Source organism: Pelmatolapia mariae, linkage group LG7 (genome assembly GCF_036321145.2).
Source record: "Pelmatolapia mariae isolate MD_Pm_ZW linkage group LG7, Pm_UMD_F_2, whole genome shotgun sequence".
In the NCBI taxonomy this organism is placed as follows: Eukaryota; Metazoa; Chordata; class Actinopteri; order Cichliformes; family Cichlidae; genus Pelmatolapia; species Pelmatolapia mariae.
The window spans coordinates 8243288-8270585 of NC_086233.1; the positions used below are offsets into that span (position 1 = coordinate 8243288).

The window sequence follows — 27298 nt, forward strand, 5'->3', positions numbered from 1 at the left end:
TTATTCCTTAAAGAGTTATTGTAAATAATATTTATTTAGAAACTGTGAAATGAGGTGAAATGATGATGTTCATTTCTTCAGGGTTTTTTTGTATAATTTTCTAAACACATAAAGCAAATGACACCACAAAAACAGGCAGGCAAATGCACAAAACAGCTATTCTGTAGACTGCAATGAGTTCCTAAGACTAGGACAGAAGCGATAACATTCATCAATACCATTAAGAATGCTAAGTTTATATATGGGTGCCACTGTTTAAGTAGTGGAAATGTTTTAATATAGTCCATTAAGTGTTTTAGGTTGTCTCAATTTATCTACTTAGTTTCTTGAGTTTAAGATGATGCATTACTTCCCTCAGTCAGTGAGCGAATCCAATTCAAAGTGGCAAATGTAATTTTTGGCTATTTTTCGTTCCTAGGAGATACTTGTTGTTCCACAATAGCAAATATGGCCACAAGTGATTGGTTATTTAGTTGAATAGTCATTTTAAAAATGTGTGACAGTGTTTTTAAGATTCAACTCCAATACACACAAAAATTAGGACACTGGCAAAAAGACCGGCAAAGAAGCTGTGACCCAGTTTCAGTCTGTTGCATGTTGAGTGTGCTGGTAGACATTTTAGTGGATTTAGCTTTGCAAAAATAAAGGTGTAACAATTGAAGTCCACATTGCCGTTAGTTATTGCACCTAGAAATTCTCATACCATTGCAACCCTAATAGGGAATTAAAAAACATTAACAGCTACAAAGAATGTGGGACAAGGTTGTAAAAGTACATGCCCCCTTGGCACCCTACTTCTGACCCCACCTATCTTCATACATCTCCATCTTGCAAGTTTGTGACATACTGCCAAATTCTTTCTCTGCCTCTAAAGCAGGGATGTCGAACTCCAGGCCTTGAGGGTCCTGCAGCATAGATATCACCCTGGGTCAACACACCTGAATCAAATGATTAGTTCATTACCAGGCCTTTGGAGAACTTCAAGACATGTTGAGGAGGTCATTTAGCCTTTTAAATAAGCTGTGTTGGATCAAGGACACATCTAAAACCTGCAGGACACTGGCCCTCGAGGCCTGGAGTTCGACATCTGTGCTCTAAAGCAATGGCTGTGTCCGAATTCAGGGGAAGGATGCTTAAAATGCCATATTTGGAGGCAATGACGTCACAGCAACGCGACGAGGACTGTCCGATTTCAAAGAGCACTCAAAATGTGGCGACAAATGTGTCCTACTTTTCCGTGAATTTGAGGGTTAGTCGTGTCCGAATTCAGAGGAAGGACGCTTCAATGCCATATTTGGAGGCAATGACGTCACGGCGACGAGACGAAGGCTGTCCGAATTCAAAGAGTCCTCAAAATGTGGTGACAAATGTGTCCTACTTTGCCCTGAATTCTAAGGATGGTCCGATGTATCCTTCATGTCCTACTATATCCCAGGATTCATTGCGGGTCATAGAGGAGATTTGTTTCTGATAACGATGGTGGTCGAAGCGGGAGAGGAAAACACTTTCAAATGTAAGCATATGAAAATCTGGTTGTACAAAAGTTAAATTGTTATAGTGGTCGTTTTGTTAAGCTTTGGGCATCTGCATAGACATGTTTCTTTTCTTTAAAATAACCGTAAACCAGTTTGTATGGGGGGTCCCGCGATTTTTCATGTATCGCTGCTTACATACAGCTAATTCAGATTTTTTTCGAATTGGTGATATGTTGTGTGGAACAAAGACCAAACGACTTAATTTATTAAAACGAGGAGAAAACGATCACCTCTTCACTGGGTGAAGAATTGAGCCGCTACGGCGTGGAGGTACAAGAATAAATCAGTTTACACATCATATTCATATGAGTACGGTCCTATTAACCCTCATGCTACAGCAGCGGTCCCCAACCTTTTTACGCCACAGACCGGTTTATGTCAGACACGGAGCGGCCTTTAAGGTATCGCGCATACATACAACCACATAAAATGATCCGACCAAGACAAAAACTGTGGTATTTTGTAAATATAATAATAAACGTGAATGTGCTGTGTAATTGTGTAACTTTATTAGCAGCGTCCTCCTGAAAATGCGCCAATATTGAGAGTAACATCCTCCTCTCTGCCGCTTAATGCTCTCTGGTCGCTATGGTAATGTGTAAATATTTCTTTCAAAATAAGACACGAAACTACAACAAGGGAAAGACCCAAGGAAACAGAGTTAATGATAAAACCCCTGAAAACCATAAATTTCACAGCGGAGCCTCAACTCTCGTGGCCCGGTACCAAACGACTCACGGACCGCTGCTGTACAGAACCTGTGATGTCCACACGGTGTTCCTCTGGTGTTCTGCTGTGAAAAATTTTGGGTTTAGGGATTAACATAGTTGCCATGGTTTCCTTTCTTCTCTTATTTGTTGTGTGTGATCAGGACAATTCTGGAGAAGATGGGCCTGCAGGGGAAAGTCACCCCCTTGCAGGCCAGAAGACATGAGATAACTTTAAAGAATACAAAGTACGTATGTGTGTTATCAAGAAGATAATTCTTAAGAACACAAGTTAATAAATGTGCAATTACTAAGAGTTGTTGTGGTGTTTTTGTTTGCCTGCTGTCATTTTTGATTTCCTCTGCCTTTAGGATTGCAAGTATCCAGGCTCAGGAGAGTGGGTCAGTGGGAAGCCCACTGCTGCTACTTGGCCCTGGTTTGCCCTCATGGATGAGGTGATAGGACAGAGGCCTTCCATTAAGCCTCTTGTCCAAATGTCCTCTCTCCCTGAGGACACTCCAGTGCCAAGCACAACAGTGGGTGACCAAAACGACAGTGATGACGAAGCGGCTCAGCCACCTACGACAGGGAGAAAGAGGGAAAGAGATGATGAGCTGCTAGACCTCATCAGAGAGGACATGAGGCAGCAAAGAGAGGCAGAGGAGAGCAGGGAGAGGATGGACAGACTGTTTTCACTTCTAGAAAGATGTGTTCCAAAATGAGTTATATATTGAGAAATTTATTTATTTGAATATATTTGTTACATTGTTACATGTGTTGCATTAGTTTAAAGGTTTTATGTTATTAATAAATTGATTCGAACAAACAGTAATTGTCACTGAACTCAATTTGATTTACAGGCATTTGTAACATGTATGAACATAACGCTAACTTTGAACAATTTTACTTGGATATTTATTTGATAGCAATAAAGTAAATAACAATAACAATTAAACAAGAATATTTCAAATACACAGTATGCAAAGATGGAAAAACAATATTTTCAGTTGTTCACACAGGATTAACCTGAGTGACCTGTTCCTGGACCGTTTCTTGAACAACTGTAATAGATTACAGGAAGTCTGGCAGTGTTGCTGAATCTGCCGGAGCAAGATCAGACGTGGATGGGGTGCTGCAACTGAGGTTTGTCTTTTCTGGTCGGGGAGTGGAGAATCACACAGGGTGGTCTGCAAAGAGCTTTAGGATGCTTCCTCCCACTGTCCACTGCATCGTCCATCCACAGGGTTTGCAGGGCTGGCTCAATCAACGGCTGCCACAGCACTAAGATGTTTTCAGAAATATGCAAGCAGGAGATGGTGGATGCTATATTATCAGTATAATACTTGTAACTCTGTAGCAGACAACAGTTTGATAAAGTGCTATGTAAAAAAAACAAACAAAAGATTAGATTCTATACGTTTCAAAGATATTTAGTTTATATATTTTATATGATACAGTACATGTGTGAGAATGACCGATGTTGTGCCAAAAAATGATCGTCTGCCAAAAACTGATTTCCGGTTTTTGCCCTAAACTGATTGCTCGTATTTAACCTGCTATGAATAACTTGTTGGTCTATAATACGTGAAACATATGTCAAATGTTTCCCTCATCAATGATATCAAGTCACTTTGAGTCACCAGCAACATTCCTGTAACAAGGTAGAAGCTGCAATCAGTTTTTGGCAGTGACTTTTATATATCCTTTATCCAGTTCACAAACAATCTTGTTGACATTAGAAATTTATTTTTTAAGAGTAATCTGGCCAAGAGGACAGCAGACAGCGCAACAAATATATCAATTGTACCCAGATTATAACCAGAGTTATAAAGATACTTGAACAACAGGTAATTATTGTATAAATAAAACCCCTTTGTAAACCATGTTCACCGAAGTCTATTTACCAACATACATAAAGATATTACACATATTACACACAGAAACATTGGAAATCAGTTTTGGCAGGCGAACACTTTTTTGGCACAACGCCGGCAATATTTCAATTATCCGTGTAAATATCTCAGTAATTCCTAAATGCGTGTAGATTAAAGGAAATTATTTTACCTGGATATGATTGTCTCTGATGAGCCTAAGGTACAAAACGTGCGGCCAACGACGATAAGATTTTTCTAGCTCCTCGAGAATTAAAATTGCCCAAACAACGGAGCGACATTTCTGGGTCCATTTTAAAGTTTTCGCGCTGTGGCGCTAGCGACCGGAAAACACGCAAGTAAGGGCGGAGTTGAAGGCTAGGAGGCTGTCCACAGCCCATCTGTTATGTTTGAATACTCATTGTTTGTTCAATAAAGCTTCTATGGAGAAAAAAAGGGGGCTGTCCACAGCCGCTCACTTCCTGACTACCCGTCTGTCTAAGGACACTACCTTGTGACGGAGGTAGGTAGTGTCCTTATGAGCATCCGTCCCCTGAATTCGGACACAGCCAATGACTGTAGAAAACATGGACGGCACAACAGTTCTCCAAAAATGAAGCCAAAATGTCTCTATCGCCCCCTGGTTTGGCTGCAGTATAGGTCATAGGTCATAAACCCCGCCTCCTCCATGTTAGCAGATGGGACTGGGGTCAGACCAATGCCTGTTTTCCATATTGCTCTGAAGCAGTTACATCCTTTCCTCACTGCCAAACGCAAAGCTCTTATTTTTGCTAATAAAGAACGACTCTATCAAAAGTCTTTCGGTTTTTTATGACATCAGTCTCACTTTCACATAACAATGTCTGCAGCTTAGCTTTTTGTATTCACTTTGCTTTTGACATGCTGTCTTCTGTGGATGACAAGAAGGCAGCCTTAACCCTGACCCAAGGCCTCTTTACATCAGTTGTGTGAGAGTCTTAACCCAAAACCAAACTGTGCCTCCATTGTTTTGCACTTTGATCAGAAGATACCTTTCAGCCATACCACAGTGTTGAAGATGAAAACTCATGACTCATGCCCACAATGCAATGGTCATGTAATATGAAGTTCCCTGTGTGACGTTTTAAGTTTCAGTGTAAGTTTCATGAAGCAGTTATTTGACTGGGTTTTTAAAAGTTGCAAAATAAAAGCAATGTTAACTCTGAGAGTGACAAGGAAATGAGAAAGCTTAGTCATCAAGCTTTTCTTCCTCGTTCTTATAAAAACACTTTACCTGTCTTAAGTGTTACTTGATAGGCCAATTTTTACATACATTTCCTTTTCCCCTTTGCAGGCCTTGCTGTCAGCGAGCAGTCCTGCAACATAATAGATGACGATTCAGCAAGACAATTTCAAGGGAAGTGTTTTAAGACAAACAGGGCATGATCCTGGCTGACCTTTAAGCTGTTGAAAATACGTTACCACTGTCATTTTATAACACCTGTATCTGCAGCCAGCTTGGCCACAGAGATGATAAAGCAGAGCTGTAACTGAACATGCAACTTAGAAAATGCTTATTTTCCAAGTTTCAATCGTATTTTCAAAGTTTTAATAATTCACTTGTGAAGTATCTAACGTGAAGATTCAGTAAACAGGCCTGCAGAGGAATCTTTATGAAGAAGAGAGGTTGGGATCAGGTCACACTGAGCTAAGCTCTCTGAAATGTAATTCGTATCTAATCAAACCAGTCTGCCCAGAATGGTGTGTTGATAGTCATGTGTCAGGTGAGAGAAAGAGAGAGAGGGAAGGTGTGTGTGTGTGTGTGTGTGTGTGTGTGTGTGTGTGTGTGTGTGTGTGTGTGTGTGTGTGTGTGTGTGTGTGTGTGTGTGTGTAGAGTGACCAAAGTAGGAGCAACAGTTACATGATAAGGTACTAGTTTGAATTTCTCTTTGCAGAGAAGTTCTTTTGTTTCTGTGGAGATGTAAGCGCTCACACAATGGATTTATAGCACAGGAAAAGGAAAGAAGAAAAAGGAGACCTCAGTTTTTAACTTATCACAGGTAAATATTTAACTGTCCTTAAGTAATTTTAGCCACGATTCAAGCAGCAACAGAAGGTCTGTGCAGTAGTGAAGTGTATGTCTGTTTTTACCTTTTACCTGTCCTTTTAAATTCTGTGACCTAGCAACACATTGTATAATTGCCTTAGATTTTTACTTTGTCTTAATAGAAACATTAGGTACTACTTTTTCCATCGTGTTGCACAGAGCAGGTTCAGTGCTCTTTGACGAAACTATTTCTGATAGGAGGTAAGCATGTTGTAGAAAAGAGATACAGCTGTACTGTTTTTCTTCACCAGAGGGAACGCTCAGATAATAGCAGGGCGTTTGGACATTTGGTAGGTATTTAGTGTGCACATGTCTAGAATTTTTGGTAAAGGTACAGGTGTAAAACTTTGTTAATGCCGCTAACTGTATATAACAGTTTGAGAAGAAAAGTAAGATTTTTCTTTTTATTGTTTTTCTTTTGGCAAATTAAAGAAGGTTGTAGAAAAATATTCATCAGGCTCTGCTTTACCACATTCAACATGAAGGAAAACAATAGTTAAGCTGATATATGTCTAGACTCATTTGTGCTTTATTATTATATATTATGCACATAGAATCCAAGTTCAGTGCCTCAAAACTGGACTGTGGATTCAATTAGTTAGGCCAAATTATAACAACAGTTGCCAACAACTAGAACATTGTTTTTCCCTGCAATGCTTGTTTGAGTTTCTCTTTGAGGACATTCCAGTTTTTTGTTTTGTTTTTTTACTTTTACTTTAAAGTTTTCAGCGAAAAAGACCAATGACCAAAAGACCAGCCGAGATTTTAATTATTTGTCAATGATCTGTCACTGAGTGTCCTTTGCTATATTTTAATAATGTGTTGATACGTATTATTAGCTATTAGTCTAAAAATAGGAGAATACAATTTTTTTTAAATCCAGTTCCCAAGTGTCCAAGTAACATCTTCAAACTTGATATTGTCATACGCATGTGATCTGAAACTGTAATAGATTAATCGACATTAATTGATTCTTCCTAACTAGATGATCATTTCAAAATCAGTGCTGAATATTTTTGTAAATTTCACTGTTGGTTAACATCAGAAACAATGTATTGTTAGTGTATACAGTGTGTAAAAACAATTAAGAATTTAAAAAATCTACACAATTAAGAAAACACTTTTTCCATCTGGGAATGCAAGTAAATAACTGTAATTTGGAATCTTAATTTTAAAAAATTACAACATGCTTTACTATTATTTCCTGCTTTTTTGTAACAACAAATTTGAAAACTTGTGGATAACAACAATAATAATAATTTCGATTATAGTGCTTGTGTATACTGATGGATTAAACATTAATGTTAGTTTAATTCACTGTGGCATTACATGGATAGTAGTCTAATAATTTTTTTAAGCACTGTATATTTTTTTACATACATTACATTACATACCTGCTATTAGCAGGTCCTTTAATCCACCCAGCTATGGTCCTCACATGCTCTGTGTTCCTGTATTGCAGAGGTATGTGCAGACCACATGGCGGCAGAAAGCCATGGTGACTGTTATAGACTACCCAGCTCCTATGGAGCTGTATTCAAAAGCTGGAGAGCTGACAATGCCATTTTCTGATGTGGTCAAATACTGCATTCTGGGTATCTCCATCATTCTCCTGCTGCTGGCTCTGGGCATCTTAGCCTGGCAGATCTACAGATTCTGCACAGAGAAATACACTGCATACACCCAGCAAGATGCAGGTGAGTAGGAATTACATTACAGTAACACATAGTGTAGTGCATATTGACAAGCCAGAGTGACTGTGACACAAATTATTAAATGTATGGTTGTGTCTGTTTTCTACAATAGGGCAAAATGATTTGCTGTATTCAGATGAAGGGCCAACGACAACAGGAAACTACTCAGGAGCTCCAAGTACCAAAGTAAGAGGAAACTTTATCACAATTGAACACTAATGTGCACATGATCTTGACCAGACTGTATAAACCAGGTTAAGTGAAAATCCTGCTTCAAGGAATCTGCTGTCTTTCAGTTGATACTTGGGATTTGTGCATCTGAACAAGGTGAATCTCTGAAATGTAATATATTGCTGCTAATTTCTTTTGGACACAGTTATTGAGTTACACGTTAAGATTCTGGAACAGGATTTGTGAGAAATGCAGGAAATATTTTACATAGGACTGCTTGAAAAAAAATGAAGTGAATTTTTCTGAAAATTGTAGATTCACGGTGTGATCAGGTAATGCCAATTTACTTAAATGTGAGAATTTTCAGTAGGAAATTAGTAAAACAGGATGATAAAAAAAACCACACCATTAGGAGTTTTAATATATTTTGTACCACAGAAGTCAGCATTTAGCATGTAACTCTACTAAGGACTGTTTTAGAGGACTGTCAGAGAGAAGGCAGATAAGTAAACCACAGGCTGGGTGGGGTGTTTGTGTTGATGTGTTTGAGAAGTCGGGCAGTTTATTTGGATAGTCTGCTGTTTGCTTCGTACCACATGACTGACCTGTGTCAGGAAAAGTTCTGCTGAGTGTAAAAACTTCCATGTAGAGTGTTAGAACAAGGGCAAATGATGGCTAAATTAAGACTGATGAAAATTGAGGACCACAGATGTAAACCTGAATGTAGGCAGCATTTGAATGTAGTATTACAAGCTGAAGCTACTACTTCTAAATCACCTTGAGCACCTTTGTGATAGAGCAGGCAATAACAACTATGATGCGAGTGAAGGACTCTAGTCTAAGGACAGTTATAAATTAATACACTTTGAATGCTATGTACATGAAACCAGATCCATCATGACAGTGTGTACATGTGGAATATCTAAGTATTTCCTCAATAGATAGATGTGAGTCTTTAAAGAGTAGAGGCTTAAAAATTAATTGTGCTCTGTGTTATAAAGGCTTATACAACTAGCCTGCTTTCTTTCTTAATTCCTGGGTAAATAGTGTGCATTTGTGTGTGCCTGCAGCTGGAGGATGTCAGCACAGAGGCCCACAGACTGAGTCGCTGCCTGTCTCAGCCCTCGTTTCCCTCCTTAGCATCCACCGAGGCAGCTGGAGACAAAGAAGAGCAGGCAACTATTCAAAAGGTAAAACTGGTATTTTATCCAGTTTATATATTTTATTTTGGACAGACAGAAACCCAAGGTCCAGTGAAATTATTAATGAGAGACAAAACAGGAAGTATATTCATTCTTTTAGTGCGGTGTTGCTCTGTTGGTGTTTCTACAGTTATTTAAAGATCCAAAATTTAAAGATTCATAAAACAACACCAGCAACATCCAGCAATGAGCACCAATTATGCACAGCTTTTTAAAATATGTTATGAATTTATCACTTTTTTTATTTAAAGTCTACTAAATAAAGCTGTCAGATTAATTAAGTGGTGTAAAATTGAGATTTTCCTATCATTAAATAGAGATGCCAACGTTTAGGTAAACGCTACAAGCTGCTGTCTCTTACTAATAAACCATAAACATAACCACATGGTGGCGCCAAGAGTGAGTTTATAGAGAGACACGTTAAAAAATGCAGTGTAAGTATGTATACAGATATCCTTGCACTTGTGCATGAATTACACTTGTGCTCACAGATACATGTGTAGACTCATTTCTCTGGCTGGACAAGCACCTCACCACAGTCATTAGGATTCATCTTCTGTCAACCAAAGATGTCTGAGCTAAATGTCCTGTAAATCCTTCTGGCATCTGTTTAGATATTCAGGGTGAATCAGGGTGACTATAAGATAAGCAGGCTGATTTTAGTTTTCCATTCTTTTCCTGATGGCAAGTATTTGATTATGTAACAGAAATTTAAACATACATTTTTTTTTTAAATGTCCCATCAATCCTCGCAAAATAAGATTAACAGTAAATCACTGATAACACAGTCAAAGGAGTTTGCGAAGAAAAGCGTCTGGACTTCTTTAAGTTGCTTGAAGACGTTTCACCTCTCATCCGAGAAGCTTCTTCAGTTCTAAGGTCAAATGGCCGAGAGTCCCAGATTTAAACCCAGTGGGAGTGTCCCCCCAAAGAGGGACAAAGGACCCCCTGGTGATCCTCTAATCACATGAGCCAAGGTGTGAAAGCGGGTGTGGGACCTAATCAGCCAGGGTTTCGGGTGAGCTCATTGTGAAACCTGGCCCCACCTTGTCATGTGAATTCCTGAGGTCAGATGGCCCAGGATGTGAGTGGGCGTTAAGGCGTCTGGGGAGGGAACTCAAAACTGGATTATAGATGGCAGACAGTTGGTGTCGTAAACCACCGCCTCTGTTCAAAGATGGTCGCTCACAGTGGACATAGATGGCCTCTTTCACTCCTCTTTCAAACCATCTGTCCTCTCTGTCCAAAATGTGAACGTTGGCATCCTCGAAAGAGTGACCTTTATCCTTAAGATGCAGATGGACTGCTGAGTCTTGACCTGTGGAGGTGGCTCTTCTATGTTGTGCCATGCGCTTGTGAAGTGGCTGTTTGGTCTCTCCAATGTAGAGGTCTGGGCATTCCTCGCTGGACTGTACAGCATACACCACGTTGTTAAGTTTGTGTTTTGGAGTTTTGTCTTTCGGGTGAACCAGTTTCTGTCTGAGTGTGTTGCTGGGTCTGAAGTACACAGGGATGTCGTGCTTGGAGAAAACTCTCCTGAGTTTCTCTGATACACCGGCTACATAGGGGATGACAACGTTGTTGCGTCTGTCTTTCTTATCCTCCCTCGCTGGTGTCTGATCTTCTTTTCTGTGCCTCTTTGCTGACTTTATGAACGCCCAGTTAGGATAACCGCATGTTTTGAGTGCTTCCTTTACATGTGTGTGTTCCTTCTTTTTTCCCTCAGGCTTAGAGGGAACATGTTCTGCCCGGTGGTGTAGGGTCCTGATTACTCCAAGTTTGTGTTCCAGAGGGTGATGGGAGTCAAAGAGGAGGTACTGATCCGTGTGTGTGGGCTTCCGGTAAACTTCGATGTTGAGGTTGCCATTCTCTTCGATGTGCACAGCGCAGTCCAGGAAAGGCAAACAGTTATCCTTTGTGTCTTCCCTGATGAACTTGATGTTTTTATCCACAGAGTTAATGTGCGCAGTGAAGGATTCCACTTCTTGTGTCTTGATTTTGACCCAGGTGACGTCTACATATCTGTACCACTGGCTGGGTACTCTTCCTTTGAAAGAGCCAAGAGCCCATGGGGGAGCCCATGGCACAGCCATGTTTTTGTCTGTAGAAGCTTCTACAGACAAAAACATGGCTGTGCCACCTATTGTAGCCAACCTTTACATGGAGGAAGTGGAAAGGAAGGCTCTTGGCTCTTTCAAAGGAAGAGTACCCAGCCAGTGGTACAGATATGTAGACGACACCTGGGTCAAAATCAAGACACAAGAAGTGGAATCCTTCACTGCGCACATTAACTCTGTGGATAAAAACATCAAGTTCACCAGGGAAGACACAAAGGATAACTGTTTGCCTTTCCTGGACTGCGCTGTGCACATTGAAGAGAATGGCAACCTCAACATCGAAGTTTACCGGAAGCCCACACACACGGACCAGTACCTCCTCTTTGACTCCCATCACCCTCTGGAACACAAACTTGGAGTAATCAGGACCCTACACCACCGGGCAGAACATGTTCCCTCTAAGCCTGAGGGAAAAAAGAAGGAACACACACACGTAAAGGAAGCACTCAAAACATGCGGTTATCCTAACTGGGCGTTCATAAAGTCAGCAAAGATGCACAGAAAAGAAGATCAGACACCAGCGAGGGAGGATAAGAAAGACAGACGCAACAACGTTGTCATCCCCTATGTAGCCGGTGTATCAGAGAAACTCAGGAGAGTTTTCTCCAAGCACGACATCCCAGTGTACTTCAGACCCAGCAACACACTCAGACAGAAACTGGTTCACCCGAAAGACAAAACTCCAAAACACAAACTTAACAACGTGGTGTATGCTGTACAGTCCAGCGAGGAATGCCCAGACCTCTACATTGGAGAGACCAAACAGCCACTTCACAAGCGCATGGCACAACATAGAAGAGCCACCTCCACAGGTCAAGACTCAGCAGTCCATCTGCATCTTAAGGATAAAGGTCACTCTTTCGAGGATGCCAACGTTCACATTTTGGACAGAGAGGACAGATGGTTTGAAAGAGGAGTGAAAGAGGCCATCTATGTCCACTGTGAGCGACCATCTTTGAACAGAGGCGGTGGTTTACGACACCAACTGTCTGCCATCTATAATCCAGTTTTGAGTTCCCTCCCCAGACGCCTTAACGCCCACTCACATCCTGGGCCATCTGACCTCAGGAATTCACATGACAAGGTGGGGCCAGGTTTCACAATGAGCTCACCCGAAACCCTGGCTGATTAGGTCCCACACCCGCTTTCACACCTTGGCTCATGTGATTAGAGGATCACCAGGGGGTCCTTTGTCCCTCTTTGGGGGGACACTCCCACTGGGTTTAAATCTGGGACTCTCGGCCATTTGACCTTAGAACTGAAGAAGCTTCTCGGATGAGAGGTGAAACGTCTTCAAGCAACTTAAAGAAGTCCAGACGCTTTTCTTCGCAAACTCCTTTGACTACGATGACCTGGATGACTGAGAACCTTCACAGACACACTGATAACAGAGTTTCAGGCAAAATCAACTCCAGCCTTTGGGTCTTTCTTAACATACGCTCTTGTACCAGGTGGATGGATCGTTACGATTCTCCGTCTACTATGATCAGATGCAGTCACGTCTGGTGGTCACCGTGCTGCAGGTGGAGGGGCTTTTGGAACAGAGTGAGAGCCGAACCCTCCAACCATTTGTTAAAATACTGCTCATGTGGGCTGGATCAGAGGCTGTAGAAGTCGAGGGCTTTAAAGATGAAGAGGTAAGTTTATCGTATTATTATTTTCCGTGAACTTCTTTTCTTCTTTTTCTTGATACATATTTAAAAAATACAATCCACGCTGTCTTTGAGTTTTCATTCAGCACAGCATCTCTGTACTAAAGACAAAGGTGTCATAGATTACTGCTGTGATCCTCTTAGGGGGAAGGCTTGTCGCCTGTTCTGTGGACAGTACTGCAGGAGTGGCGTACTCGCATTGTGAAAGGCAGCTGTAACCCTTTATTTGGAGACCAGTTCAGCTGTGTTTTACAAGAGGAAAAGCTTCATCACATCAACCTAAGGATGGAGGTTCTGCACTACATATCTCTCATTCTTAAAGCATATTTGCTCAGGACTCAAACGGTATTGCTTGTACTGCATTGAATTCCCCTGCATGCAGTTTGCATGTTAGCTGTTACATTTCAAGGGCCAAAGAATTTAAAACAATAAGCACTACAGCTATGTTATAGTACTTTAGTCTCTTTTCACTTGTAGAGAGAAAAAAGTATGAATGATAAACGTTTTTATCAGTTGTGGTGTAAATCATTTATCAGGTGTCTGTATGCATCTCAGGTAAGGGACTTTGATAAATTCTCCAGAAACACAGTGTTAGGAGATGTGAGGGTTCCTTTAGGACAACTCAACATCTCCTACCCTCTGGAACTACAAGAGGATCTAAAGATACCCCAGAAGGTACTGCAGGGGGCGCACACACACACCACACAGCATGCACACAGGACTGGCTTTCAGTAGCATCTCAAGTAGTTGATGTTATATAAAGGTGAAATACAGAGTATGTCAATATGATTATAAAACTATATAATAACTATATTTAGCCATAATAATAAAATGAAAGCTAATATTCATAGTGTAAAAGGAAATAATTAAACAGACATTTACAGACGTGATAGATGATAGTAAAATATAATAGAGTACATTGTTATAACTATATAGTCCTTCTTCATAGTCCACACAAAAATTGTTCCATTTTCAGAAAAGCAATCATTTTAGTTATTGTTGTACCTATGCCTAATATTTTGTCCACAACATTAATGTACTATGAGTGAGGCGAAGTATTAGGAGTAATTTAGAATTGCACAGGTGAACCCAAAAGTGCATTTGTGTAGCTAGAATTTTATTTTCCACAGAAAATTTAGTTTAACTTTTACTGGTATGTGTAATTTGTGGATCGTATGGTGTCGTCATTATTGTCAATGATATTTCAATAACTGAACATGGCATCCATCTATGCATCTATCTGACTATAATAATGAATTATTATATTGTGGCAATAATAATTAATGTAATATTTTTTTAATTGCTCAAAGAAAAGAAAAATATATTTTTTAACACTAGTGCAACTGAAACCACAGGATGACCTTTGCCTCCTTAATTTAAGATCAAACAAAAGAAAAATGTTATACTTTTGAGTTATGTGGCGATTTAATACATTTTGTGCTTATGTGGTGATTTTTAGCCCTGCTGAATACTGCCATTTATGTTTGTGCCTGCAACTATATCACTTTTTTTTAAACTGTGCATAAATGTACATTATACTGATGCGTTCTCCAAAGGATCTTGTTGGAGAGGTGCTTTTGTCACTGAAATTTCTTCCCACGTCTCAGAGGCTGGAGGTTGGCCTGCTAAAGGTCAAAACTGTCCTTTCTGAGATATCCCCAAATGCAGGTAAATTTAAAAAAAGACACCTTCACACAAAAAAGACGCCAGCTTTGATACACATATGGTTATAAATTCATGTAATCTGTGTATGTGTTGCACAGCCCTGTATGCCAGGATCAGCGTCCAGTGCAATCAGTGCAAGCTGAAGTACCAGAAAAGCTCTACAGTGGCTCGGTGCCTGGTGACTGTTTTCAATGAGGTCCTCTTGTTCTCCTTGCCAGAGGTTCATCTGGAGCGGTGTAAAATTTTGGTCTCTATATATGAAACTCGCCCAACAAGCAAATCAGCCAAACAGCTGATCGGACAGCTGAGTGTGGGGAAGGAGAAGAGTTCAGAAGATGAGCACTGGACTTTGATGATGCGCTCAGTCCGCCAGCCAGTAGCAAAGTGGCATGGCCTACTGATCTGAATCACAGCAGAACCAACGCTATCATCATGGATGGCTGTTTTTGTTTGTTTTTGCCTGAAAGCATGTGTATCAGGCTGTTCAGGTATCTGCACTTGCTGAAGTAAAGACCAGACATGGTTGTCCTCCTGATCTCACAGTGACAGAAAACTTTATTACTCTCAGTACTTACTGCTACTCAACGGTAATCATGTGATGCTCTACTTACAGTTACAGTTTGTAACAATGCTCCACTTTTTCAATGCCACACTAACATTACTCTCATTACTCAGTTTATGAGAGGCATTATCAGCAAACTCTTGGTTTAAATGTTTATTTTGGTTGCTAAAGCTTGCTACAGCTTGAAACTGTACTTCTTGCTATCTACATGTAATTAGCGTGTACCCAGATGAGTACGAGAGAACTCGAAAAAATAATGAATGCCACAGTTATGATGATTAGTTGCTTCTTTTTTTTTTATATACAATGTGTATCTTTTAATCCACAATTTATTCTATGAAATGTAATATATGAGACATTAACTTCACAAGATAGAATGCAGTTGTTTAAAACTTCCTATGAATACTTAATAAATCCTCCATAATTTGGTATGGGCACGATAATGTTATTGGAGTATTAAGCCATGATTAACGTGATATCATTTTTAGCAGCAGTGTTCTGCATATCACTCTTTTTGTATGAAGGGTCCAGCACAACTGAATAATTTAAATAATAAGTGCTTAAAAGCACTAAAATTACAAGTATGTTGACTTTTTCTCCTGATAATCAGCATGTCCTCACCCTGCTCTGTGGCTAGAGTGCACCATTTTGTGCGCATGTGTGATAAATTGAACACAAGCGGGCGACTGTGTGCGAAGACAAAGTGTGTGAAAAAATAATTATATTTACAGTTACATTTTAAGTATGAAATAAAAACATACATTAATGAAAAGTTTACAAAATAGCAAAATAAAGTGACTGGACAGAAAAAAAATTAAAGTAATTACCGCAAATTTTAAAAAGAATGAAAAAGTATAGAATATGTACCTTTGAAATAAGGTGATTAAGTGGAAGGGATTGCACAAAGCCACACATGGAATATCAGCACCATCATAATTTCTCTGAATTTTCCAGCTGACTAATCCCAATAATTGAAGTTACCAAAAATGAAGAAATCAAAACAAAAAAAAAACAAAACAACTTTGAATACGTGTTTTAAAAGACTTGTTTCCGCTTTTAAGTCTCCTTTTTTAGGCTGTCAGGCAGGATGCTTTAATCCATTAATGAGAAAAGAAAAAGAAGCCAGAAATGAGCTGAGCATGATTGGACAAAGGTTTAGGAAACCAGGGAGAATATACACACAGCAAAGAGCAAAACCCATGGTCAGGTGAGTAATATACAGGTACAGTGTTGTATTGCTTTTATTTTAGCTATGCCAGTCTCATGTGCTCTACCATGTGCTCTACCATGTTTTTCAAGGTAGAGCACTGGATTACAAAGAAAGCTTAAAATACACCAGAATGCATTTTGAATGAAGTAATTAATGTTACCTATTTATTTATGTTCATGTTAATTCTTTAAGTGCAGATTATTGTGATTGTTTTTTCCCTCCCAAACCACTGTCTCTGACTTCTTATTTACATTCATGAGTCCCTCTGGAATATCTTCGCTCTGAGTTGTTTGTGCTCAAAGTCCTAAGATGCTAATTGAGATATACTTCTATGTATTCATACCTAAATTAATAACTGAATGCAGGATACCTCAGTAAAGATTCATTAGCACTTAGATTACCCGTGTGTCATGTTTACTCTCTTGTTTATTACTATGAAAATATCACAGACAGGAAATTGTGATAAAAAATGTTTTATTGGAGTGTATTTCACATCATATTATATGATTAGAAATGCACCATTCACACGTGTGCTTTATTCAGCTGCATCTTTTCCCTGTAAAACAAAAAAAAACAGTACATATGGGTCAGTGTGTATAAAAACGGAGCATTCAGTGAAAACAAATCAAATTATTGTCTGTAGCCAATTTTATGAAATTCGAAGCAGAATTGGGATATTTCTTCTTATAACTTTGTGCAAAGTCTAAAGTGTGTGTACATTTACCTTGCCAGAATCGCGGCTCTTAGCTCTCAGCTTGTTGACCTGGGACTCGGCAATATCGGCACGTTCCTCAGCCTCCTCAAGCTCATGCTGGATCTTCCTGTACTTGGACAGATGGACATTGGCCTGCTCCTCCTGTAACATTGTAATAAGTCAAAATTTCTTAGTGTCCAAAACTATGACAGTTTGTTTGCACAAAACTAAAATCTGACATAGAGTTGAGGGGTTTTTTTTCTGTGTGTGGTCCTTACCGCTTCCTCAGCCTGCCTCTTGTAGGCCTTCACCTTGAGCTGCAGCTTGTCAACCAGATCCTGCAGCCTGTTAATGTTTTTCTTGTCCTCCTCAGTCTATAAAAGAAAACACATTTTACAAATGTGATCCACTGGTTGCTGGAATAGGCTCCAGCCCCCCGCAACCCTGATAAGGATAAGTGGAACAGAATGGATGGATGTAAAATGTTAATGTGGTTTACCTGATAGGTGAGCTCCTTCACTCTCCTCTCATATTTGCGGACACCCTTAACAGCATCTGCACCACGCCTCTGCTCAGTTTCAACCTCAGCCTCCAGCTCACGCACCTTCAGAAAATTGAGCAAACTTTTAAAATCCATGGTTTATATATATGTGTTTTCATACATATTTTTCACCTGCACATTCTTCTTACCCTGGACTCAAGTTTCTGGAGCTGTTTCTTGCCACCCTTCATAGCCAGATTCTCAGCCTCATCCAGGCGGTGCTGCAGGTCCTTAACAGCAGCCTCAAGGTTCTTCTTCATCCTCTCCAGGTGAGCGCTAGTGTCCTGCTCCTTCTTCAGCTCCTCAGCCATCACAGCAGCCTAGAAAACATGACCTCAATTAACAGAGTGATGAAAACAAAGCTGAGTTGTACCGTCGTAGTAGACGTGTATAAACCTACATCAGTGATGGCCTTCTTGGCCTTCTCCTCTGCATTTCTTGCTTCCTGAACAGTGTCCTCCACTTCACTCTGGATCTGAACCAGGTCAGCCTCAAGCTTCTTCTTGGTATTCAGAAGGCTTGTGTTCTAAGAAATGGAAAGTTTACATTTTAGGATGTTCATTTTAAGTTTGCCTAAAAAATAATTAAAGTGTCCTTCAAAAATGTTCACCTGAGAGTGCAGCAGACCAACACGCTCACTGGCGTCCACCAGCTCCTGCTCAGCGATTTTGCGGCTCCTCTCTGTCTGTTCCAGAGCAGCTCTAAGCTCCTCAATTTCAGCTACCATGAGACCGTTCCTGCGCTCCACCATAGCAGCTTGTTCCTTGAGGTCATCCTGAGACCTGACAGCATCATCCAGGTGCAATTGTGCATCCTAGTAAAAAGAATATCAAAATTATATTCACATGAATAAAAAAAATGCACTTACACAGAATGTGTACAACAGCTATGTGCTCTATCATACCTTCAGCTGTGCCTGCACATTTCTCAGCTGTTTCTGGGACTCAGCAGCCTGGCGATTAGCATGGCTCAGCTGAATCTCCATCTCATTCAGATCACCCTCCATCTTCTTCTTGATTCTCAGGGCATCATTCCTGCTCCTGACCTCAGAATCCAAAGTGCTCTGCATGGAGTCAATCACTCTCTGGCTGTTCCTCTTGATCTGCTCAATCTCTTCATCTTTCTCTGCCAGCTTCCTGTCTACTTCACCTTTGACCTGGTTGAGCTCCAGCTGAACACGCAGGATCTTAGACTCTTCGTGCTCCAGAGTTCCCTAATCATATGAAAGAATGAATATGAAAAGATATTCATCTCTGCATTTGTAGATTTTACTTGTGTATAACTGAATATTTATTTTCAGAGGAGCTCCTCAGACAAAGATTTACCTCAGCCTCTTCAAGAGCTGTCTGGATCTCAGACTTCTCTGTCTCCACCTGCTTCTTGGCCTTCTCCAGCTCATGAATGCTCTTTCCAGTCTCACCAATCTGTTCAGTCAGATCTGAAATCTCCTCTGCAGAGGCATGTGTGATATTGTTTAGTCTTAAGACATTAAAAATGAACACACGTTACTTGCACAGCATAGTAGGAACTCACGTTGCAGGTTCTTGTTTTCACGCTTCATGGTCTCCAGCTGATCCAAGGCTTCCTCATAGGAGTTCTTCATCTTGAACAGTTCAGTGCTGAGAGAACGAGCCTCCTTCTGAGCTCCTTCCACCTCTGCCTGACCCTCCTCATACTTCTGTTTCCACTCTGCCAACACCTAGATATGCATTCGATGCAGTTATTCACCCATACTAAGATAAACCATGAGTTTGTGTCTTGTTCAAGCAAAGTAAATGATGGTACCTTGTCAAAGTTCCTCTGCTTCTTGTCCAGGTTGGCGGCCAGGCCATTAGCTCTCTCCACATCAATCATGAGGTCCTCCACTTCACTCTGGAGCCTCTGTTTGGTCTTCTCCAGAGAAGCACACTTGGAGTTAACGGCCTCGATCTGCTCCTCAGCCTCCTGAAGGCGCTGGGCCAGCTTTTTCCTTTAAAAAAACATTGTTTCAGTAAAAGCTTATTGTTTTGCTTGTTTTTTGCTCACATTCTTACTAACTAAATACTCACTTGGCTTCCTCAAGTTCCTCAGTGCGCTGGATGGCATCAGTTTCATATTTGCTTCTCCACTGAGCCACCTCACTGTTGGCCTTGGACATTGAACGCTGCAGCTCAGCCTTGGCCTCCTGCTCCTCTTCAAACTGTTCCCTCAGCAGGTCACAGTCGTGGCGAGCTGACTGCAGTGCATGGGCAAGGGCATTCTTGGCCTGGTATAAGACACATCATTGCATGAGCAAAATGTCGGAATCACCAACAAAAAACTATACGCACTTCACTGAAATATATATATTTTTTGGTCTTAATTGATATAGGACAATAGCGAGAAGGGAGACAAGGGGGGAGACATGTAATAAATGGCCTTAGGATGGAGTCAAACTTGGCCTTACAGCATAGGGATCACCTGCTCTGTCTGGTAAGCTATACCAGCCTCCACTGAAGTGTTTCTTACCTTAATCTCCTCTTCAATGTGTCTCTTCAGCTCCTCAATCTGCTGTGTGAAGGCCTGTTTGCCTCTGGTCAGCTGAGAGACGAGAGCTTCTTTCTCTTCAATCTGACGGCTGAACTCACCTTGTGTAAAAATAGTCATCAAACTTTAGTTTGTGTTCAGTTTTTCTATCGAAAACAGAAGATCACTATAAAGGACTAAGTTCAGATCACTGCATGTTGTCTTATACAAACCATTTTCAGTAAGCAGACGTGCTTTCTGTGCACCCAAATCATTGATCTGACGGACATTTTCATCATTTTTGGCCTTCAGTTCACTAAGTTGGTCCTCAAGAGTACGGCACATCTTTTCAAGATTTCCCTAGAGAGGGAGAAAAAGATTCATCAGTGACAAGATTTTATATCATCACTATTTGCTGGTGATTTAAGTATTAAAATAAATGCATTTTGTTGTTTACCTTTGCTTTAGCGACAGCTTCCATGTTGCTGGACAGGTCGTCAATCTCCATCTTGTATTCACTCTTTTCCTTCTCAAGCTTCTGCTTGACACGCTGGAGGTTGTCGATCTGCTCTCCCAGCTCAGCAACGCTGTCAGCCTGCTTCTTGCGAAGAGCAGCAGCGGTGGCTTCATGCTGCAGAGTAGCCTCCTCCAGGTCACGACGGAGCTTCTGGAACTCAGCTTCACGCTTCTTGTTCATCTCAATCTGAGCAGCAGTTGCACCACCGGCTTCCTCCAGCCTTTCACTGATCTCTTCAAGTTCCCTGGAGAGGTCAGCTCTCTGCTTCTCAACCTTGGCGCGAGCAGCACGTTCAGCCTCAATCTCCTCCTCCAGCTCTTCAATACGAGCCTGTTGGATTAGATGTGTGTCTCCTTTGAGTAAACTTTCAAATTTAAAGTATGACGCAGAAAATATGTATGGACTATCATTTGATGTAACATCATGTATCATTTACCTGAAGCTCCTTGATCTTCTTCTGAAGCTGGGCACCCATTGACTGCTCATCCTCAATCTTGCTAAGGAGCTGACTGATTTCAAAGTCTTTCCTGTGAAAATAATAAGTTGCATAGTTAATAAATGTACATATTATGTCCAATCCTTAGAAGGATGCTTGTCATAAAGGGAGAAAAAATGAAAGTACTTTTTCAGTTTCTCATCAGACTGCTGCTTGTCATTCTCAAGATCCATAATGGATTCCTGGGCGAGCTTCAGATCACCCTCCAGCTTCCTCTTGGCTCTCTCAAGGTCCATACGAAGCTTTTTCTCTTGTTCCAGAGAACCCTCAAGCTGCACAGTGACATGACTTTGTTATTCTCTTGTTCAAGAAGAGGTTTCTTTTCTCTCTCTGTTTTGCCATCACCTGTGACATTTTCAACTTACATCATCAACTTGCTGCTCAAGCTTGGTCTTGGACTTGGTCAGAGTGTTGACTTTGTCTTCCTCAGACTGGAGGTCATCAAGAGTCTGCTGATGAGCCTCCTGAAGAGCTTTCTTCTCCTTAGTCAGCTTAGCAATGCTCTCATCTTGAGAAGCCATCTCTTCAGTCAGATTCTTCACCTACATTTGCAATTACAGTGTTATTACCATGTGACTGTATTGTTGTATGCATGTTGTTTAATCTGCTAGGTATAATCCAAATGTCAAACCTTGTTCTCAGTGGCATGTTTCTCCTTCTCTACTTTAGCCAAGGTAAGCTCCAGGTCATCGATATCTTTCTTGAGCTCAGAGCATTCATCCTCCAGCTTTCTCTTCTTGCCAGTGAGCTCGGCGTTGATTTCTTCTTCATCCTCCAGTCTCTCAGTTACCTCTTTGAGTTTTGCCTCCAGCTGAATCTTGCTCTTGATAAGTCCCTCACATCTCTCCTCAGCATCTGCAAGACTCTCTGATTCCTAGTTTGCATTCGAAGAACACACATGAACACATTAACATTTTATGGTAACAAAATAAAAGGGCACAGCTTCTCTTGATATCTACTTACAGATGCCACTTGGAGCTGCAGATCGTTCTTCTCCTGCAGAAGGGACACCATCTTCTCCTCTATTTCCTTCTTCTTGGCCAGGGCAGCAGCCAGATCTGTTTTCATCTTCTCATAATTCTCCTTCATCTGCTGCAGCTCCTTCTCAGTTTCAGCACTCTTGAGCAGAGGCTTGATCTTGTAGTACACCTTCATCCATGGCCAGTGTTTGACATTCATGAATGAGCGGATGTTGTACTGGATAGTGAAGATGGACTCCCTGTGTGCAAGAGATTTCTATTATTGGCAAAGTTATTTTTCAATGTTTTTATTCTGGCTCATTGCTCTTAATTGCTGTGTTCAACATACCTCCTCTCCATCATTTTCACAAACTCCTTTCTCATGAGGAAACCACGGCAGACAGCCTGAGTCATGGTGACCAGAGCTGCCAACTTTTCATCTCTCATCTCCTCAAGGGTACCCAGGAGACCAGCCTTGAAGAACACCTAAATGATCACAAGAGAGAATTATATTATAGTAAGCATTCAATTAGAAATGATTCAGAAAGTATATGTACAGTAAATGTAAATCTACATCAGGTTTGGGGAATTTTATGAACGTACACAGTGAAAGGCTTGCTAAACTAATGACATGGTATTTGAGAAACCCTGTGCCTCCTGTGTGGACACATCTGCATTACATATGGGAGTTGGTTCATTATCTACCATACAGTATCTCATGTGTGCACAAAGTAGCATAATTTATGTCAAATGAGCCACATAAAATAATAAGAATTTTTAAAACAAAAAAGAAAACATAACAATAAATGTGTCAAATAGTTGATTAAATGTACTTTGAGAAAAAATAGGAAAATTTTGATTTGATCTTCATGTGTAACTATGATAATAAATCCAGGGCTATTGAAATTTGGGGATGGAAACTTGTTGATGTTTCACTTGAGCTTCTTTTTAGTTTTCATCCAGTTCACTGACCTTACCTCCTTCAGTTTTGTCCAAAAGTAATTGTTTGAAGCAGACAGATTTTTAAAAATTAAAAAAGTAATTCTATATTCATGCATGGATCTATAGTAATGCAATCAGGCTGTTTACCTTAGTGTGTCCAAATCTGTACTGATCGTGATCAATATCAATTGATCCAAGCAGTTTCTCTGCAGCCTTCTTGTTGTCAATGAACTGGCCCTCAGGGATGACGCTGGCATTCAGTACCTTGTATCTTTTGTGAGAGAGTGATTTGTCAGTGTCAGCATTTTCTTATCATATTTTGTATCAAAAGTCCACGAGGATATTAATTGCACCTCTGTTTGAAGTCACCATAGAGGATTCTGCTGGGGAAACCTTTTCTGCAGATTCTGATACCCTCCAGCACACCGTTACACCTGAGCTGGTGGATGACCAAGAAGTTCTCCATCAGGCCTGTAGAACAAAAATGTTTGAGTTCATACTGTGAACAAACACTAATTTGCTGTTTTCTAATCCAAACCTGTGCACGCAGGCACACAAATTACGTTGGGTTACCTGGAGTCTTTGACTCATTAGGGATCAGGCAACGCACAAAGTGAGGATGGGTGCTTCTCAGGTTTGTCATTAGCTTGCCCAAGTTCTCCTGTAGGTACAAAAAAGTACATTTTTGTCATGAAAAGTAAAAATAAAAAATGTATTATTTTACATTTAATTTACTTCTCAAACCTTACCCTGAACTGTGAAGACACAGTCTGCATGGAGCCACCCTTCTTCTTGCCTCCCTTCTTGCCACCGCCAGTCTCTGTTTTTTGTTTGTAAATTGTAATTAAAAACATTGTGAGACTCGTAATACCAAACAAAACTTAATAACATGTAGAATATGGAAAATGTATGTTTTCAGTTACATCATACCTTCAACTACAGGAGGATACAGATGACCCAGCAGTTTAACTGAGGACTTCTGGTAAAGTTGCAGCACAGACTCATTCAGTGGGTCCTTGTTCTTATCCAACCAGCCAGCGATGTTGTAGTCCACAGTGCCAGCATAGTGCACCAGGGAGAAGTGGGCCTCAGCCTTGCCCTTGGCAGGTTTTGGCTTCTCAAATGCTTTGCACTTGCCAAGATGCTGGTCATATAGTTTGTTCTTGAAGGATGTGTCAGTTGCCTTGGGGAACATGCACTCCTCTTCAAGGATGGAGAAGATGCCCATGGGCTTGATGAAGGTAAAGAAATGAGATATGTCACCAAGTGGCACTTTTCCTCTATTATAACAAAACTAACATAAAAAAGATATAAGATTCAAACATGAACTTGAAGTATACCTTTTCAATAAGCTCAATGCAGGCAGCCAAGTCCATGCCAAAGTCAATGAACTCCCAGACAATACCCTCCTTCTTGTACTCCTCTTGCTCCAGGACGAACATGTGGTGGTTGAAAAACTGTTGCAGTTTCTCATTGGTGAAGTTAATGCACAGCTGTTCCAAGGTGTTGAACTGTGAGGAGAGAAAAAGGTAGGGAAAAAATCACTAAGCGGGATCTTATAATTGAAGTAGAGTTTCCCCATTTGTTAGCAATAAAGCTTACATCAAAGATCTCAAAGCCAGCAATATCCAGGACACCAATGAAGAAATTCCTTTGCTGCTTTGTGTCCAACATCTGGTTGATACGGATGACCATCCACAAGAACATCTTTTCATAGATGGACTTGGCCAGGGCTGTCACAGAGTTCAGCACCTAAAAAAATAAAAAGGGAAAATTTGATTGAATCACAAAATGCATTTAAGACCAAATATTTAACAAACATATACCTGGCAAATAATTATCTATTAAATCTGGTACATGATTATGTTTCATTTGATCCAAATACGCTCTGATTTAAGCAGTGCATGTTTTTTGTACCAGTTTGTCTCATTTACCTGAGGTACAGTCTGTCCTTTGGTGACATACTCATTTCCAACCTTCACTCTGGGATAGCACAGAGCCTTCAGCATGTCAGCAGAGTTCAAACCCAGCAAGTAAGCGACCTTGTCAGCATCTGAAAACAGCAATTTATAACATTATTATACAGTACATACATTATACAGTATGTGACAAGGATTTTTTAGTCTAATTGGGAACCATACTGCTCTTATTCACAAGTATTTTTGTACTAAGTACTCACCCTCTGTGCCATCAGGCTCAGCTTGCTCCTCACGCTGCTTCTGCTTGAACTTCATGTTACCATGATGAAGCACAGCACCAGTCATTTTGTAGATGCTCATCTTCTCCTCATTACTGAAGCCCAGGATGTCAATAGCATTCTGTTCAAAAGTGTCCACATGAAACACTGCATAAACACTTTTTTTTCTTAAAGACACAACATCATTGATATTTTAATTATAAATCAAATCTCACTCACATCTGTTGCTTCCAGCTCAACTTTGTCATCAATGCTGGCCACAGTAATCTGACCCATGCTGCACATGGGGAAGTCGTAGGGGTTGGTTGTGATGAGGGCCATTTCTGGAAAAAAGAATAAAACACAAGTGTTTAATAAATTGTTTAAAATGAGAACTGTGCAACAACTTGGTCTTGCTGCTTACCAATCAGCTCTGGCTTGTGGTTTGTCATCATCTGGTAGAAGATGTGGTAACCTCTTTCATCAGGAAGCTGGAATGTCACTCTAGACTTCTCCAGCAGATCTGCACAGTTTGATCAAATTTTGAAGTCACAGTTTGTCCCAAACTCAGATGAACTACTCACATTGTGAATTTGTCACTTACATGTCTCAATATCAGCACTAGCCAGTTTACCAGTTTGGCCAAAATGAATCCTGATGAATTTACCCTGTTTGGAACAAAAGGAGCTGTCAAAGTAACACAACAATCATAACACTATTTCTCCTATCTAAAGATCACTCCATACTTACAAAACGAGAAGAGTTGTCATTCCTCACAGTTTTGGCGTTACCGTAAGCCTCCAGCAAGGGATTGGCTGCAATAATCTGATCCTCCAGTGACCCCTTAAACCCAGGTTTAAGAAATATATGAGAAAATTATTTTTCTTACTGAAGTATATTTCGTAATGATTTTACTAATCTTATCACGTTTGTGTACCTGCATTTTGCCGGATGTTTGGTCCTTCTTCTTATCTCCACCAACTGAGATAGTGGCAAAGTACTGGATGACACGCTTGGTGTTCACAGTCTTTCCGGCACCAGATTCTCCACTGGGTGTAGACAAATACTTTTAAGAGTTTGTTCGAAATGCTGAACTATTTTAAACAAAGTCAAACAATGTGACACTTACGTGATCAAGACAGACTGGTTCTCCCTATCTGTTAAAATGAAAAAGGAGTTCACTATGTATTTCTGCAGTTATCACCATATATATGATTAAATATTTGATTTTTGAGTTTTGAGGCATACCAGTAAGCATGAACTGATAAGCGTTGTCAGAGACAGAGAAGATGTGGGGTGGAGCCTCCATACGCTTCTTGCCTCTATAGGCAGCTACGACTTCAGAGTCGTACACTGGGAGCCACTTGTAGGGATTTACTGTGGCGCAGAACAACCCAGAGTAGGTCTAAAAGTGGTTAAAGTGATAAAAAAGTGGATGTTAATTAACAGTTGCTGTTAGAAGAGTAATTTTAAAAGTTTTGCTTCTTAGGAAGACAGTCTCACATAGATCATCCATGCTGCATAACGCTCTTTGAGGTTATACAGCACAGAAGCTTCATTGAGGTGGGTCATCATGGCCATGTCCTCAATTTTGTCGAACTTGGGAGGGTTCATTGGAGAGACGTCTTCTTCTTTGACTGTCCTCTCCTGCAACAGCACATTGATCACGATGAGAATTTGTCACATCTGACTCTCAGTTAACTCTAACTTGATTATACCGACCTCCTGAGTGTCCAAGACTTTGACAGTGACTTTGCCACCATCTTTCTTGACGATAGTTCCCTTCAAGTACAGCTCTTTGGCATCAGCCACGTAGCAGGCACTCTTGGCATCAAAAGGTTTGTTCTGAGCCTCAATTCTCTCCTTCTCTGGCTTACGGAGGTAAATGGCAGCTTTGCCATAAACGGCCATCTCTGCGTCCGTACTCATGGTGGCGGTTTACTTCTATGATGTTATGACAAATAAGTGTAATCTTAGACAAATATGTTAGAGTTATCGTCGAGTTCTTGTGAGTGGA

General features: G+C 40.5%; 2 protein-coding genes and 1 long non-coding RNA gene across 5 annotated transcripts; 2 read left to right on the forward strand and 1 right to left on the reverse strand.

Moving 5' to 3' along the window:
* Positions 1-688: 688 nt before the first annotated feature.
* LOC134631932 (uncharacterized) lies at positions 689-3062 on the forward strand. The gene is made up of 3 exons (XR_010094424.1): positions 689-1513; positions 2407-2490; positions 2614-3062. It is a non-coding gene; the product is annotated as an uncharacterized LOC134631932 (long non-coding RNA).
* Positions 3063-7694: 4632 nt separating this feature from the next.
* Positions 7695-15302, forward strand: syt19 (synaptotagmin XIX). Its single transcript, XM_063480509.1, has 8 exons — positions 7695-7896; positions 8006-8079; positions 9135-9254; positions 12835-13020; positions 13180-13326; positions 13591-13710; positions 14592-14703; positions 14799-15302. The coding sequence occupies exons 1-8, from the start codon at positions 7695-7697 to the stop codon at positions 15104-15106; spliced, it is 1269 nt and encodes a 422-aa protein (XP_063336579.1). The 3' UTR covers positions 15107-15302.
* Positions 15303-17007: 1705 nt separating this feature from the next.
* On the reverse strand, positions 17008-27210 carry LOC134630449 (myosin heavy chain, fast skeletal muscle-like). Of its 3 annotated transcripts, none has more exons than XM_063477730.1 (39): positions 27004-27210; positions 26785-26928; positions 26530-26686; positions 26411-26438; positions 26219-26330; positions 26032-26124; positions 25886-25949; positions 25706-25804; positions 25522-25625; positions 25285-25423; positions 25040-25158; positions 24708-24857; positions 24446-24616; positions 24046-24336; positions 23855-23923; positions 23679-23766; positions 23459-23576; positions 23253-23376; positions 22513-22649; positions 22168-22423; positions 21836-22078; positions 21570-21746; positions 21331-21476; positions 21145-21235; positions 20649-21038; positions 20425-20551; positions 20195-20313; positions 19756-19952; positions 19493-19676; positions 19241-19406; positions 19033-19157; positions 18612-18920; positions 18318-18521; positions 18108-18233; positions 17857-18027; positions 17666-17770; positions 17445-17540; positions 17197-17328; positions 17008-17028 (listed from the first exon to the last, which is right to left on the reverse strand). In XM_063477730.1, the coding sequence occupies exons 1-39, from the start codon at positions 27208-27210 to the stop codon at positions 17008-17010; spliced, it is 5799 nt and encodes a 1932-aa protein (XP_063333800.1). The 3 variants fall into 3 exon arrangements, with proteins under 3 accessions (XP_063333800.1, XP_063333799.1, XP_063333798.1); XM_063477729.1 differs by having other exon boundaries at positions 23855-23925; positions 24036-24336; XM_063477728.1 differs by having other exon boundaries at positions 26785-26918; positions 26973-27210.
* Positions 27211-27298: the final 88 nt, after the last annotated feature.

Bases quoted from the DNA above. Each gene is read 5' to 3' on its own strand.
- syt19 (XM_063480509.1), top strand. From the start codon at position 7,695: ATGGTGACTGTTATAGACTACCCAGCTCCTATGGAGCTGTATTCAAAA. The intron at 13,021-13,179 runs GTAAGTTTATCG...TGATCCTCTTAG, and splicing joins AGGGCTTTAAAGATGAAGAG to GGGGAAGGCTTGTCGCCTGT. The intron at 13,327-13,590 runs GTTCTGCACTAC...TATGCATCTCAG, and splicing joins ACATCAACCTAAGGATGGAG to GTAAGGGACTTTGATAAATT.
- LOC134630449 (XM_063477728.1), bottom strand. From the start codon at position 27,210: ATGAGTACGGACGCAGAGATGGCCGTTTATGGCAAAGCTGCCATTTAC. The intron at 25,626-25,705 runs GTAAGCAGCAAG...TCTTTTTTCCAG, and splicing joins CCACAAGCCAGAGCTGATTG to AAATGGCCCTCATCACAACC. The intron at 19,953-20,194 runs GTAAGAAACACT...GTCTTATACCAG, and splicing joins ACATTGAAGAGGAGATTAAG to GCCAAGAATGCCCTTGCCCA.